Source organism: Lampris incognitus, chromosome 9 (assembly GCF_029633865.1).
Source record: "Lampris incognitus isolate fLamInc1 chromosome 9, fLamInc1.hap2, whole genome shotgun sequence".
Classification (NCBI taxonomy): Eukaryota; Metazoa; Chordata; class Actinopteri; order Lampriformes; family Lampridae; genus Lampris; species Lampris incognitus.
Window position 1 is genome coordinate 40,587,386 of NC_079219.1, and position 17,192 is coordinate 40,604,577.

The window sequence follows — 17,192 nt, forward strand, 5'->3', positions numbered from 1 at the left end:
TCAGTTACAGAGGGAACGTTTTTGGTTTCTGTTTGCTGGGTCTGTTGGCGTGGACTGGTCAAAACTTTGGAAGTAATCATCCGGATTTTGTCTGATTAGATCATCATCTGACGGAGATAAAGAGACAAAATCCATACTCAAGGAGTGGATGTGTGATGTTGCTGATACGGTAGTAGCGCAGTTGTTTGTGCTCGAGACGATGTTGCGTGATCTCGATCCTGGCGCAGAATATGAGAGCGGGTGAGGTGAGTACTGGAAAGAATGCCCGAAGAGAGAGAGAGTGAGTGTCTGTGTGTGTGTGTGTGTATAAGGATTTAGAGCTTAATATTCAGCTCCTCATTTGTTGAGCACTTTTATCTACACCGTTGATACTTTCCGAAAAATATGCTATCTATCTATCTATCTATCTATCTATCTATCTATCTATCTATCTATCTATCTATCTATCTATCTATCTATCTATCTATCTATCTATCTATCTATCTATCTATCTATCTATCTATCTATCTATCTATCTATCTATAATCACACTGGCGACTGATGAGTGCGTGACGCATGAAACAAGCTTGCAGCAATGGGGGCTGGCCAGTACAGGGCACTGGGGTCTCGCCCCCTTCCAATATCCATCCGTCCATCCATTTTCCAGACCACTTATCCTGCTCTCAAGATTACGGGGATGCTGGAGCCTATCCCAGCAGTCATTGGGCGGCAGGCGGGGAGACACCCTGGACAGGCCGCCACACAGGACCGATACACACGCGTGCGCACACACACACACACACACACACACACACACACACACACACACACACACACACATAGGGACAATTTAGCATGGCCGATTCACCTGACCTATACGTGTCTTTTGACTGTGGGAGGAAACCGGAGCTCCCGAGGAAACCCACGCAGACACGGGGAGAACATGCAAACTCCACACAGAGGCGGAAGCGGTGTGTGACCCCAAAAGTTGGACTATCCCGGGGCTCGAACCCAGGACCTTCTTGCTGTGAGGCGACCGCTCGCTCGCTCGCTCTCTGTCTCTCTCGCTATATACTATATATATATATATAAAAAACGTGCATGGATAAGTAGACACGTTGGCCCTTGGGTAACGGGTCCCTTTAGTCGACTGACGTTTCGCCCGCGGTGAGGGAGATACGGGTTCGCGTCCCGGTTGTGGCGACAGTGCCCTGCTCGCCCCTTGAATTCACTACTACACATATAGTCCAGTAGTCGGGTAAATTGTTTGAGACAGTACAAGCCTGTTTCATGTCATAAGCAATCATCAGCTGTCCATAAAGCTACTCAAGGAAAGGACTTACCAGTTACTGCCTCGTTATGCACATCACGTGCACAATGTCCAATGGGGAAGGGAAAGGTGCAACATTAAAAAAAAACACGTGTCCGCTAACGGTCCAATGGGGGTGGGGGATATTTGTCTATTGTCATGATTTATTTATAATTACAAAATGGGTGCTTATTATCTATGTCTGCAACTGCTGGCCAACTCATTCCTGTTATTCGATGTGGACATGACTGGTTTGCAAATGATAAAATATTTTTCAGTTAGACATAGATTTCACATTTTACTACTGCTTGAATATGCTTTGTTTTTGTTTTTTGAGAGGATTTTCCAGGTGGTTGAATAATCAATGTTTCTGTCCGCCAATGACCAAATATAGCGGCTTAAAGATGTGACATTCTTTAAACGGTTGTTTCTAAGGCTACACGTGTGCATTACACCTCTTTTGAATGTTCCCTCTGTTAGACCGACTTGTGTCTCTATTTTGCCGTTGTCATTTCTCGTCACCGTAGCTTGGTAGATAACTCCTTTCGTCTGGCATTTTCCCTCGATGGGACATGAGTCCTTCACACGGCAGTTGCAGTTGGGGGAGTCCGATTGTGATGAAGGTGTCATTGATTTGTTCATGGTTCTTGTGTTGTGGGGCGATATTATTTGTTGAATGTTAGGCATGCAGCTGTAACTAATATTGAAGGTGTGCCTATTTAATATCTTCCTCAGTTGATGGGTGAAGCACTTGTCCAACATTTCAAAATACTGCTTACCGATGTTTGTGGCCACGGTGTCACTGTAGGGGGGAGGGGGGGTTGTACCAGGTGATGTTTCGTCTTCTGCTGTGTGTGTTGATTTGCTTGCAGTCAGTATGTAATGGTGGGTTGTACGGTGACATAAGGAACGGCACATACAAGCCGTACATTAAGCCCAACAACACGCCGCAGCATGTCCATAGAGAAAGCAACCACCCACCCGCCATCTTGAAGAACATCCCAGAAAGCATTAATGGAAGACTCAAAATTATCATCTAATGAGTCCATCTCCAATGAAGCTACACCCCCATACCAAGATGCCTTGCAAAAGAGCAGCTACAATTTTAAGCTCAAGTACAACCCAGGCATCTGAGTCGCAATATGCTGAATTTAATAGATGCAAGAAAAAGTTAATTGTAATTTTGTTAGATATTAGACCGTGTAATATTTAGTTTGGCGACATGAAAAGAATGAGCATAAGATAATAACTCAGACGGGCATGGAAAATAATTTTGAAAAGTATTGGCTGATCAGATTTGATATGCTTTGATGGAAAAATAAATGAGTGCATAAATCAATCTTAAAAGGAGATGGGACACAGACAAAATCCAGAGCCGGTCCCTGACACATCAAGATTGACTCAATGTATTACAATCAAACATTTAACAAGGGAAAAGGATGACTAAATTGACCCTGTCCTCATGTTTGTTAGATAATAATAATAATAATAATAATAATAATCATGATAAAAAATATATGGCATGCAATAAAAATCCGAGCGTCAAGTCCATCACAGAAAACACAGACTCAATCTCACCCACGTTCACATTGATGGACAACTTGGGCTCTCCTATTTGGTGTGGGAGGAAACCAGAGTAACCCCCCCCCTTTTTTCCCTCCCCAATTGTATCCGGCGAATTATCCACTCTTCTGAGTCCTCCCAGTCGTTACTCCACCCCCCTCTGCCGATTCCGGGAGGACTGCAGAGGACATGCCTCCTACGATACATGTGAAGTCTTTTCACCTGACATTGAGGAGTTCCACGAGGGGGACGTAGTGCATGGGAGGGTCACACTATTCCCCCCAGTTACCCCTCTGTTTCGTGTTCTCATGAATGACGCAGGGTTAGTACTCATAACCTGGTTTATTAACCAACACGACGAGGATGCAATAAGACGACATACGTGTAGCTAGCATCCAGCACTATCGCTTCGCGGCCCCTCACCCGGTAACCTGTATAACTGAGTGTTCCTCAGTACGGTGTCTGCAGTGGCTCAGTAAACATCAGCACTAACACAGTCACTGATCTACACCCTCCATCCTCGAACAGACGCCTCGACCAACCAGAGGAGGAGCTAGAGCAGCGACCAGGACACATACCCACATCCGGCTTCCCACCCGCAGACACGACCAATTGTGTGTGTAGGACGCCTGACCAAGCCGGAGGTAACACGTGGATTCGAACAGGTGATCCCTGTGTAGGTAGGCAACGGGATAGACCGCCACACTACCCGGACGCCCGAAACCAGGGTAATTTGAGGAAACCCATGCAAATGTGTGGAGAAACTGTACACGAACGTGGGGCCGGGATAGAACCTGAGACCCTCCTGCTGAGGCCATGCATCATGCTGCCTTCCATACACAGTAACTGCTTTATCTGCTCTACTGCATTGTTACATCTATTGGACTCATAGGTACATTCATACTGTACTAATTCAAGATGCCCCATCAGCGTCCAATGGTATGTGTGTGTGTGTGTGTGTGTGTGTGTGTGTGTGTGTGTGTGTGTGTGTGTGTGTGTGTGTGTGTGTGTGTGTGTGTGAAGTTGTGTGTTTTGTGTGTTGTTGGTCTTGCTTAGTGTGGCATATGGGACATGTCTGCACTAATGAGTCCTTCTCCTGGGTCTGGCAGGCTCTGACCAACACACTATCCTCAACACTCGTGTGTGTGTGTGTGTGTGTGTGTGTGTGTGTGTGTGTGTGTGTGTGTGTGTGTGTGTGTGTGTGTGTGTGTGTGTGTGTGTGTGTGTGTTCTGTCAGTGTGTCACCTCTGGGTGTCATTCCAGGTGATATCACCAAGGAGAGCTGCCTTTGCAGCCATCTGACAGAGCCACCGCCTGCTCCTAACAAGGACACAAAGACACACAGGCACAAACACACAAGCTAACAACTTGCATAGGCACACACAAGAGCAAGATCATGTGAATATTCAAATATGCAAACATACACACACACACACACACACATAACCATGAGTGAACACATACACACATTCACAATTAATCGTTCAGCTCCCTTTCGGTAAGCACATGATGTGCAGTCTTATCAGAGGGACAGCGGGTCATTTTTATTCTATTTATCTTCACATCTGAAGAGCATGTCTGTGCATCATGCACACACACACACACACACACACACACATACACACACAAACACACACGCACACACATACACACACACTCACAACCCTACAGCCATCCACACACTTAACAATTCAAAGCCAGTGTGTAAATAACCGAAGACTTTGCTGAGGGAAACAAACGTTTTCAAAACTCGTTGGAAGTGGAACAGCAGTGGAACTCGGCTGAATCCCTCCAAACGGAGAGGCTGTGATTACACATGAAACAGGCGAGAAAGAAGGGAGAGAAGCTGACAGTAAGGGAGCAAGATTGGAATACCTAACTTATGAATGGTGACAACCTGACTGTCTGAACACAATGGGATTCCAATCACATCCTGGCATCACATAATTGGCTGTGTGCTGCCGGCCGCCAGCCCTCATACAGCAGCCACACGTGAGCGGGGAGCATGCAGGTGGACATTCAGAGAAAGTTCAGGTTATCTTTTTTTTCTATAATCCTCTCGCTCCTCTAAGGGGTGTGAATTAATTGCCTCTATATTCCCCCACCCCCCTTTTTTCTCCCTAATTGTACCTATCCATTTACCCCAGTCTTCTAAGCCATCCCGGTCGCTGCTCCACCCCCTCTGCTGATCCGGGAAGGGCTGCAGACTACCACATGCCTCCTCCGGTACATGTGGAGTCGCCAGCCGCCTCTTTTCACCTGACAGGGAGGAGTTTCACCAGGAGGGCGTAGCGCGTGGGAGGACCACGGCGTTCCCCCCAGTTCCCCCTCCCCCTGAACAGGCGCCCCAACTGACCAGAGGAGGCGCTAGTGCAGCGACCAGGAGACATACCCACATCCGGCTTCCCACCCGCAGACACGGCCAATTGTGTCTGTAGAGACGCCCGAGCAAGCCGGAGGCAACACGGGGATTCAAACCGTCGATCCCCGTGTTGGTAGTCTACGGAATGAACCGCTACACTACCTGGATGCCACGTTGCCTCTATATTTTGACATATTCACAGATGCACATGTTTACAGAAACACACACACACACACACACACACACACACACACATACTTGCACACAAACACACCCAACACGTTTGTGTGGTCCAATTGCTGCACCTTCTTTTTTTTTTGTCTGTGGTTAACAGCACCAGCTCATTTTTTGTGTGTTTGTTTGTTTTGTCTGTGGTTAACAACAGCAGCTCATTGAGAAGAACCGTGACCATCAACTAGTAATGTGACTGCAGCTAGGTAGCTGAAGGTTTATGGTCCCATTCACAGAAGAAATTGGCAGAAACAAATGATTCACATAGTTTACATAGCCACAGCAGATCCTTTTGCTTCCCGACTGACTACAAACCATGCTGCGGGTTTGTTGTGGAGCGAATTATATTTTGGAAGAGCCCAATTGTATAAAACTGGATGGTGTGACCCTGCTAAAATATTAGCTTCCTCTGTGTACAATGGAAGAACTGAGCGCCCTCATGACAGATTCAACAGGATGCATCACAAGGCCACTTTCAGCGAGAACATCTCTTTTTCTTAGTTCAGAAGAAACCTCACATTACAATGCACTCCCTCCAAAGGGCCTACATGATAGAAAGCTATAGAGGATGTCCACACCCATGGGACATAGGCAACACAAGTGGGGTCCAGCTCGTTAGGCCGATAAAATATGAGGCGACTAGGGAGACGAAACCCCAGCATTAGCTACCAAAACGCTCTAGGCGGACTTGTGAAAAGCTGGGTTGAGATGTTCTACTACAACATCTCAGCTACAACACCGCCACCATCAGTCTAACCAACACCACCACCACTGTCCTCTAAATCTACACCTTTTTATAGATGAACACCACCACCACTGTGCTCTACACCTACTCCCCTTTATACATGGACATCACCATCACTGTCCTCTACATCTACACCCTTCATATCCTTTATAAATTGACACCATCACTGTCCTCTACATCTACACCCCTTTACATCCTTTATACATGGACACATCAATCAATGTCCTCTACATCTACACCCCTTTACATCCTTTATACATGGACACTTCCATCACTGTCCTCTACATCTACACCCCTTTACATCCTTTATACATGGACACTTCCATCACTGTCCTTTACATCTACACCATGCATTTCCTTTATAAATGGACGCCATCACTGTCCTCTACATCTACACCCCTTTACATCATTTATACATGGACACCTCCATCACTGTCCTCCACATCTACACCTCTTTATATCTTTTCTGAATGTGAGTGGCCTGAAACAAGCCAAAAATGCTCTTTAAAAAGCTGAATGTTACATGAACATACATTCATTTTCACGTTAAAAAAATCCCATACATCTGCAGAAAATAAAACCGAACTCAGTACACTTTCAAGACAAGATTTCTCAAAAAAAGACTGTTTGGCTAGCTGCAGGGACATGGCTGAACAGTCCTGGGTGTGGTAACGCAAGCAGAAAGCAATCTGAGGGCCATCTTTTTTTCAGTCAATTCCTGCCCACACATTGCCCCCCATTGTGAACGCTACATATCCCCCTTCCTCCATGCACTTCTTTCCCCTCATACAAACACGCGCGCACACACACACACACACACACACACGCACACACACACACACACACACACACACACACACACACACACACACACACACACACAATCGGCTTTATTCTCTGTCAGCCACCTACACTCCATCATAGGGGACCAGTGCGTGGTTGCAGCAGTGGGTGTGCCATTATCTGGATACATTTCATTGAGTGTGACTGTGTGTGTGTGTGTGTGTGTGTGTGTGTGTGTGTGTGTGTGTGTGTGTGTGTGTGTGTGTGTGTGTATGTGTGTGTGTGTGTGTTTGTGTGTGTGCATGTAAGTGTGTTCATCCCCGCATGTGTGTATGTCGGTGTGGTTGTAGGTGTCTGTGTGTTGAGATGAGGAGCTGATGCATTAGATCTGCTTTGGGGACTGACTGTTCATTGCTCCTTATGGCAGGGAGTTAGAAACCCCTTATTTTTGAAACAATGCAGTCCAGATACATTCAGGGTGTTGAGGAGAACAGCAATTACATAGAAACCACTGATGCAGATTCAAGTTAATCAGAAGCTGAGTCACTTCATTATCCCCTACTTTCACCAGGGCTCTACAGCACTTACCAAAAAGCTTTTGTACAAATTATTTCTGTTCTTTGCAGAGTATTGTCTTGTTAAAAGGACATAAGAACTGTGTTACTATGAACATTCTTCTTGCATTACCATGCAAGAAGTTTATCTAAAAGGTGGAAATAAAACTTAGACGTCATAATCAAAGCAGCCCAGCCGAGAATGTACTTCCCATAGTCCTGGGACAATGAGAGAATTCTCAGGCCTGATGTGAGCCAAGAAGAATGCTCCTCTTCATTGCAATACAAAACCCTTACACCGGCGTCGTCTCTGTAACCTTGAGTTGAAGCATGCCTACTTCGTTAGCTGTGAATTCAGACAACACTGTTCACTCCTACGCATCGACACGCCTACAGATTCATATTTTCTTTGGAAAACAGGTGTTTGCTGGTTTTACAAAGCAGTGCAAAATGCAGTGGCTTTCATATTTGACAAGTGTCAGTGGATGCTTCCTGTGCACACTAGAGGTGCACGCTAGATGCTTGACTTCAGTCATTTTTTACTCACTGCTGTGCTTCTTTGGCAGTTGTGGTGGCTTTAAAGTCCATCCTCGCTCCTCATTCTCCAAGACGGAGTCAGACTGCAACGGGCAGAAGGATCACCCAAGAAAACCATGAGCTGCAAGATGCTACTGTCCAGGACCTATTGTATATGACTACAGGTCCAGGAAGCATATAGGAAGATTATCAGTAATTCCTCTCACCCAAGCAACCATATTGTCCAAGCTATTTCATATGAACGACAGCCATGCTATTGACTCACTGCAAATTCTCCATATTAGTGGATTTTTTTTTAGATTTTCTTAATTTTTTTGATGTTTTGTTACCTTTTTTTTTTTTTCAATTTAGATGAGCAATCCATCAAGTTCACTCTCTTGTAAAGGTAAACATTTCTCTGCTAATAAAAACAGATTTTGAATCTTCAAACCTGAGCTTGTTTTGCAGAGCTCTCACAGTCCTGTCAGTGGATTCAAATACGCTTCCCAAATTCACATTAATGAAAACTGTCAAAGTTCTCTGTTGAAATTGAATGGACTGCTATGAATCAGTTATCTTTTACAACATATGTTGCTGAATTGGATTATATAGGTGCATTACATTATATGACATTAGATTATATTAAACACGTAATCACAGCTTTGGACTTGGAGAGAGTGCGTTGTTGCGAGTTGGCTGCTGCTTCTCTCCGGTGAAAATGTTTGCTGCGTGATTTAATTTTTTACCTTTTACCATTTTATCTACACTATTTCATAGGATAGGTCTTTTATTTATCTATTGTTTTTCTCTTGCTGTTCTCATTATGACAGATTATTCTGATTGTATTGCCAAACTTTTCATAGATGGCTGCTGGCGTTCACCTGGATCTACTTCCTACCCACCCCTTCCCTGCCTGGTTGAGCCCCCCACCCTCCATCATTCTATTGCCACTGGATTCTCATTCTCTTCGTGACCTGCAGTTACCATCCTAGTGGCCATGACAGATCTGCAATACCTGTCAGAACCCATAGGACTCCTTCAACCATGGTTGGTTTGCTCATTTTAATCATGGCTACCTTCTCGAAGCCTTCTGCCTCCTGGTACATAAAATGCTACAGAGAGGGAAACCAATGTTTCAATAATCAGAACCCTTCAAAAAAAAGTATATGTGCAGGGTCTCTGGCCGAGGTTACGACTTTAACCCAAGTTGCAATAATAACATCAACTGCATAACTTCACACAGATGCGCACATCATAGACTACAGTTTACTGCAGCTTTTACAAAAAAAAAAAAAAACGTGCTGCCTCCGCTCCCACAAACCCCGTTCACATTGTACTTTTTTAATACACAGTCACTGACCAATAAATCCACTCTCATCCATGATTTTATTACTGATAATGGCTCTGACCTGATATTTTTAAAGGAAACCTGGTATAAAGAGGGTGCTTTCTCCCATCTAATGAGGCATCAGCACCGGGATATAATTGCATTGAAAAAACTCCTGCTTGTGGCCACAGTGGTGGCATTGCTGTCCTGTAGGAGGACTCTATACTGCTCCAACCACTGACTGTTTCTGCAACCTAATCCTTTGAGTACCTTGCTTTTAAATGATATCCAACAGAATCCCTACTGGTTATACTCATTTACCACCCTTCAAAATCCAACTCATCCTTCATCCCAGAGTTTTTTTTTTCTAATTTTCTTACCTCAGTATGTCCCACTCTCTCCAATATTTTGATATTGTGATGTTAATATAGAAGAAAGAAGAAGAAAGCTACTTTATTTTGTCATTGTACCTTTCAACGAACTGTAATCTTACAATGTAATTTGTTCTCTGTATTTATATCCTATCGTATAAGAGCAGCGGGCAACTGCAGCACCTAGGGACCAACTCCTGTTATTCTTTCCATTGCATGTCTTTTTTGATGGTGGGACGAAACCGGAGCACTCGGAGGAAACCCACATAGACATGGGGAGAACATACAAACTCCACACAGAAAGCACCTGGGACGGCCTGGGGTTCAAATCCAGGGCCTTTTTGCTGTGAGGCAACAGTGCTAACCACTGGGCCACCGTGCCACCCCGACATGTGGATTCCCCAAATGTTCTATGGCTGCTGATTTCCCAACCCACCTGAACTCATTAAACCCCAAACAACATATGAATGGCCCCACCCACAACCGTGGCCACACACTGGACCTCGTTATCATTGGAAATGTACCTCGCTCTGACCTAAATATCATTGAGCTTGATGTGTCCGACCATAGGTTTGTATCACTATCACGTTTACTTTTCCCCGATGAAATTGATCAACATCGACAATACCACCCCGACCACCTCCCTCCCCACCTTTTTGCTGCTTCCAACACCTCAACTTCAAGAATTGACTGTTAACTTGCTGTATAATATACCCCATCCCTTGGCAGATGCCATTGTAATGAGATAATCCCGAAGGATGCAGTTAGCATAGCCCTCTATCATGCCCTGCAACACCTGGAATCACTAAACACCTACATACACATCCTGTTCATAGACTTTAGTTCTGCCTTCAACTCCATCAACCCTTTGAAACTCTTTACCGTACTCTTGGATATGAACATTGACCCAGCCATATGCCACTGGATTTGGAGCTTCCTGTGGAACAGGCCACAGAGGGTGAAGGTTAATAACCTAACCTCGCACCCTCTTACCCTCAGTACAGGTGCTCCTCAGGGCTGTGTTCTCTCCCCTGGCTCTTCTCACTTTACACCACCCACTATATATATATATATATATATATATATGCAGGGCGGCACGGCATCACAGTTGTTAGCGCAGTCGCCTCACAGCAAAAATGGATAATGTATGTATGTATGTCTGTGTGTGTATATATATATATATATATATATATATATATAATTAATTTTTTTTTCATCAATGGTGTGGATAAAAGTGCTCAACAAATGAGGAGCGGGATATTAACATAGACGTAGGAAGAAAAAAAAACCTTTAATGCATTTCAGTACAAGCTTGTTTCATGCATCGCACAATCATCAGCTGCCAATGTGATTCAACAAAGAAGAACACACAGTCAGTAAATATTATGTTGCCCTGCGCCACGGCCCTAATTTTGGTGGACAGCAACCAATGAGAGGATACAAAACATTTGAAATATTACAACCAATGGGGTAGGTACGATGCACAGATAGAAAACATTACAACCAATGGGGTAGGGGTTGGGGCTTGTTTTGAAAAAGCATTTAAAGGGCCAGGGCATGGTTGAAATAGCACAGTCCGTAGTACCCACATGTTTCAAGAGGTCCACTAATTATCCAGTACCAAACACAACCAATCCAATCAACCGCAACCTACCACTACCATCCTGTAACTCTCACTTATTTAGTCATGAAGTGCTTTGAGAGGATTATTAAAGACTCTACCTGATCCTCTCTCCCAAGCACTTTGCAGTGGTCAGCCTGATCTTGACCAACAATGAGGAGGCCTACCTGGAAGAGGTGGGGATCTGTAAGAGTTGGGCCAGACCAACAGCCTTTCCCTGAACATTGTAAAACCAAGGAGCTTGTTGTGGACAAGACCTACACTCCACTCTCTATCAACGGAGTCCCAGTAGAGAGGGTGAGCAGCTTCAGGTACCTCCGTGTTTGAGCCACTGAGGACCTAACATGGACACTTCACACAGACATTTTGGAGATAAAGGTAAGGTAGCATCTTTATCAACTCAGGCAACTGAAAAAGTTCAGTGTCTCCCCCCCAATCGAGAAAACCTTCTACTCTGATGCCATTGAGCCTGAGAGCATTCTGGCAGGGTGCATCACCGCTCAGTATGGGAACTGTATCTCTCAAGACCAAAAAGCCCTGCAGAGAGTGGTGAGGTTGTCTGAGAGTACCACCAGGTCCACACTCACCCCCTAAAAGAGTTATACACCAAGCAGTGCAGGTCTAGGGCTAAAATGATTATTATGGATCCCCATTACCCCAATAGCAGACTGTTTCAGCCGCTGTGGTCAGGCAGATGCTTCCGTAGCCAGAAGGCCAACACCGAGAGACTTACGAGTCTCTTCCCCCAGGCTATAAGGACACGAAACACAACACAACCATTACATGAATGCAATCCATCCATCCATCCATCCATCCATCCATCCATCCATCACTGCCACTTTCCCACTTTCCCACTTTCCACAGACACTTCACACTTTACTCATTCAGTCTGTTTGCACAGCTGTACTTACTTGTATTTGTGTTGTATAGTAACTGCACATTTCATATACATACTTATTGGGCTATACTTTCTGTATACTCCCCAGATATTATTTTCAAGTTTTTAAAATTTTATTGTATTTTATTGTATTTTTTCACATTTTATTGTTATTGTTGTTCAATTTCTCTTTTGTTGCATAGTTTTTGGAGTTTGCCAAATAACATTTCACTGCTTATTGTACTTGTATGTGACAAATAAACCTTTGAATCTTGAATCTTGAAATCACAACTCAGTACTGACCACTGCAGAGAGTGGTAGTAAATATGGCAGTGACAGAATCACATGTGGCTCGTTTCATGAACCAGATGAGCCCATGTTGTTGTCGGTACAAAGTGTTACCCTTAACTTATTAAACGTCCGGGTCACATCTCCCTCTGCCTCTCAACTCATTTCTTTCTGCCTTTACAAACTCTCAGGACTGTTTCTCCCTCGGTCTTACCATGTCATACCTCATCACTTGGCCGATATCGCTTTCTCGATGCCCACTTCTCTATTTTTTCTGCCTGCCTCTTTCACTCAGCTCTTAACACGCTGATCAATCTTATAATCAGTTTGTGCCTCCCAGCCAGCTGCCGTGTGTGTGTGTGTGTGTGTGTGTGTGTGTGTGGGGGGGGGGGTTAATCCTTTCCTGCTCTGCATCCATCAAAAGACACTATACAGACACACACAAGTGGACACTTACATATATGCCAACACACGAACACATTCTTGTTAACATGCTACATGCACGAAAGAAGCCCTACACACTCACCCCACCCACCATGTATTCTGATAACAGCCCTAATGTCCGACTGGCTGTCGCCTACCCAGCCCCCCTAGCTTCAACACACTTCAATGAAACCCAGCTTCAGAGCTGACTGTGGTGACTGACCCCTCCATCTGGGGTGCACATAAGATACTATGAAAGGAGGTTCTCTTGCCACAGTTAAGAGAGCAAGCAGGAGGAGGCGGTATGGACAAAGAGCTATTGATTCCTCAGTGTGCAGACATCTTGAGACAGGCAGATCAAGCAGAATTTAGTTGAGCATATGCACCTCATATCTATTCATATCAGCTGTAGTCAACTTAGTCTCCTGTGCTGTCCCTTCTTGCCAACTTAACAGTGTCTCTGGTGTCCTGCTTTCCCCTCTCCCATCCTCTATCTTTATTTCGCCCAGCCTGCCATCATTCATCACTCACAGCTATCATCCTTCCATTCTTCCCCTTCTGCACAGCAAACCCCTTACGCCTGGCTCCCAGCCCTATTTCCACACAGAATCCATTATGTCTCACCACCCTCTCTTTTTCTTCAGACACCATTCCATCCATCCGTTCATCCATCCACCCAAATATTCATCGACTGCCTACCTCATTCATTCATCAACTGCGAGTCCGCTGACAGTCAGAGAGAGAGAGAGAAAAAAAAAACAAAAAAAACTGGGTTCATCACCTCAGAAAGGCTTTCCTCATGTTGGCTAGGTTATCTCGGAAACACACAGCAAGGTAGAGGAAAACGGAAAAAAAATAAACCAAGCCAACTCAACATCATTTTCTTTTTCACCTTGCGGCACAAACAGCCCACATCCTGCTGTTGAAAACCATAGGCGTGATTATATAAGAGCGATAACTAGCTGAGAGGAGCCCAAGTGGCAGGGGACATTAGTGGCACAAGAGAACAGGGGAGGATGGGGCAGGAGATACCCACCACAACATTTTCTCTGCTTGGTTAGCTTCACATGTCTGGCTCAGTATCAACCCACTATCCACTTCCTGGGCCTCGGGAGGGGAACAGTGAGGAAAGGATAGGGGTGAAGAGGAACAGGAGGAGAAGAAGGGATAAGGCACGTAGATGGAATAAGACCACAGGCTGATTGGTTGAAGGGACCCGAAGAAGCGGAGGGGAGGAGGGCGCAATAGATGGGGGATGTGTTAGAAAGAAAATGGAGAGCCAAGAAATGTTCCATCCCTCTGGCCAAAGCCCTGATCAGGAGAGGATAGAAATTTCAGGCCACATTCTGTCTGGTGAGGGAAGGCAGGGAAACTGTGAGTAGGTAGCAGCAGAATTAAAGCCATATCCCCCTGTCTCATCCCCTTCCCCCCTCTCTTCATCTTTCCTGTCATTTCCCCTGCTTTCTCACTGCTTTCATTTCTCTTATTCACTCATTCTCTCTTTTTTTTTGTTTCTGCACATCACCGACCCCTTTTCCAAGCATCCCACCTTTCCGTATCCGTTCTCAGGTTTCCTGTCAGCCCACAGGCTTCCCAGAGGCTGATTCAGTGTCCCTCTCCTGGTCATGAGACTTAGAACATGGCGCCAACCTCACAAGGTCATAGAGCTCACTTCCATCAGTTGAAATTCTACACCTCCACTTGTCTCACTCCATTCTTGCTCTTTTTTTTCCCCATCTCTTAACCTTACAAAATCTCTTGGTTTTGATCCAGTTTCAGTCAATACTTTTCACAAAATCATTGACATTTTCCTCAGATTACTAGTAAGGACATCATTCTTCTGTTACTTTTTTGAGCATGCTAAGCTGTGTGTTTGGCTGCCAAATGTTCAACAAGCAAAACTCCATCAATCCACTAAGATTTGCCACAGTGTCTGTAAGAGTCTGTAAACATTAAGACTGGGTTTGTCCTTTTGAAGAGAGATAACCTTCATAATTGACACTTTTGTTACTCTTTACAGTTAATTTGACATGAAACCATGTTTCAAGATTCCATCAACAAATAATATTTATCACATATGAACCTTTCTAACCAAACTTCCATCCATCCATCCATTATCCAAACTGCTTATCCTGCTCTCAGGGTCGCCGGAGCCTATCCCAGCAGTCACTGGGCGGCAGGCAGGGAGACATCCTGGACAAGCCGCCAGGCCATCACAGGGCCCACACACACACACACACACACACACACACACACACACACACACACACACACACACACACACACACACTTAGGGACATTTTTTAGTATGGCCGATTCACCTGACCTACATGTCTTTGGACTGTGGGAGGAAACCGGAGCACCCAGAGGAAACCCATGCAGACACGAGGAGAACATGCAAACACCACACAGAGTATGACCCCCAAGGTTGAACTACCCTGGGGCTCAAACCCAGGAGCTTCTTGCTGTGAAGCGACCACGCCCATGCTAACCACTGCACCACCATGCCACCCTAACCAAACTTCTCTAATCAAAAATATTGTTACTCACCCTTGATCTCGGCATCTTTTCCAGTGTCTTTCACGCTCGGTGTGCAGTTTTCCTGGTATATCCCATTGTTGTTACAGCTGCCCACCTCACTCAGCTGTTGTGGAGGTTCCCAGCAAAGGCACGGTGTCTGCATGATGCCACATGGCCTACTGGAGGAGCTGGAGGCTAAGCAGTCTTCCAGCCATTGGCACAGCATTTGACAGGCGGCCATGCTGGGGTTACGTTTGCCCACCACCAGGTACTCTGTTTTGAAGTTCCCATCACCATTTGTTACAGTTGTGCCCCCCTGTGGATACCCTTTCCTCATCTGGAGGAACTGTTTTCCAGCCTCCAAAAAGGCTACCGGAGAGGAGGTGTCGCACAACTTCACTACCTCGTTAAAGCTCTCCATGCCCAGGTAGGTGCGCGTGGTCTCCAGGAAGGAGTCAAACTGGAAGGTGCGAAGCTGCAGAGGTAAACAGTCTTCAGTAGGCTTGGTCACCTTGATGAAGATAGTATAGCGCCGTGGATCAGGATTCTGCAGGGTCCAGGAACAGGGCACCGTGGGGAATACTGAGGAGGAAAGGAAGAAGCCGAAAAAACGGCTCTGGACCAGCGTGGAGCAGGTGTCTGACTCCGGGCCGGATGGGGCTGCATAGCACCAACCCTCCATTAGCAGTAGAGATGAAAAGTACAGCAGCAATACTGGAAGTGGCCAACTTACATGGCTAGGCATCTGAGAGATATTGGTTGTCATGATTAGCAGACTGGAGACAATAGCGAGGCTAAGGTATCAAATATTGTTAGGTGGTTGCTTGAGTGTTGTCTGCCTTGATGATTCAACTGCAGACCGAAGCTTGTCCACAGGGCTCGCTTAACAGCTTAACTCTGCAGGCTAGGGGGAAACGATTGGGAAGGAGGGGGAGGAAAAAATGAAGAGGAGGGAAGGGAGGGAGGTTGCTCTTAAAGATCCAGCGATTTGCCCATGGCCATGCCAATCATTTCGGGGCTTCAGATGAACCTGTGAAAAGAGAAAGACAAGATAAGCGTTTTACTCCATATCTGATCAAACAGCTAAATGGGATTACCCTGGTTCTATTTACCTCAACAATGAAAAATCTCTGAGGGCTGTGATTGTTTTTGCAGTAAACTGGGAGTGACAGACTTTGAGTTGCCCAGCCTGAGTGAGAAAATCGAAAACAGGTTTGACAGAAGCAGATGGGAGGAGAAAGAGAATGACTTAGTTAAAAATCTGTTCATTACCCAAGTTCATATTGGTCTCTTCCTGTGAGGCAACTGCTTTCCTCACACGTCTTCTCTCATATTTCATCTGCCAGCTCGTTAATTTGTTCAATTACGAGACTATTAATTACAAAAGTGGGAACACATGTGGTCATTTGCTCCTCTGCTGTATAAGGGGTAAGCTACATATAGCTATGCAATGATAAATAGCTTGTTTTGTTTTAACTAATAGAAGCTATCAGTATTAGGTACATGTCATCTGTTTTTATTAGCAAACATTAACATGGTGCCAGTATATTTAGTTTATTAGTATAGTCATTTTATAAACCTTATTTTTTACATTGTTTGTTGTATGGAATTGTACTCAGTGGTGAAATGCAACTAGGTACATTTACTCAAGTATTTAAGTACAATTTGAGGTAATTGTACTTTACTTGAGTATTTCCATTTTATGTTACTTTATACTTTTACT

The 17,192-nt window shown here is 45.0% G+C and overlaps 1 protein-coding gene across 1 annotated transcript in view; it reads right to left on the reverse strand.

The window, feature by feature from the left end:
- adgrb1a (adhesion G protein-coupled receptor B1a) overlaps positions 1-16,235 on the reverse strand; it is a 128,367-nt gene extending 112,132 nt beyond the window's left edge. The window contains exon 1 of the mRNA XM_056286986.1: positions 15,500-16,235. Coding sequence (XP_056142961.1) covers positions 15,500-16,235 — 736 coding nt within the window. The remainder of the gene's footprint in view (positions 1-15,499) is intronic.
- Between the last annotated feature and the right edge of the window lie 957 nt (positions 16,236-17,192).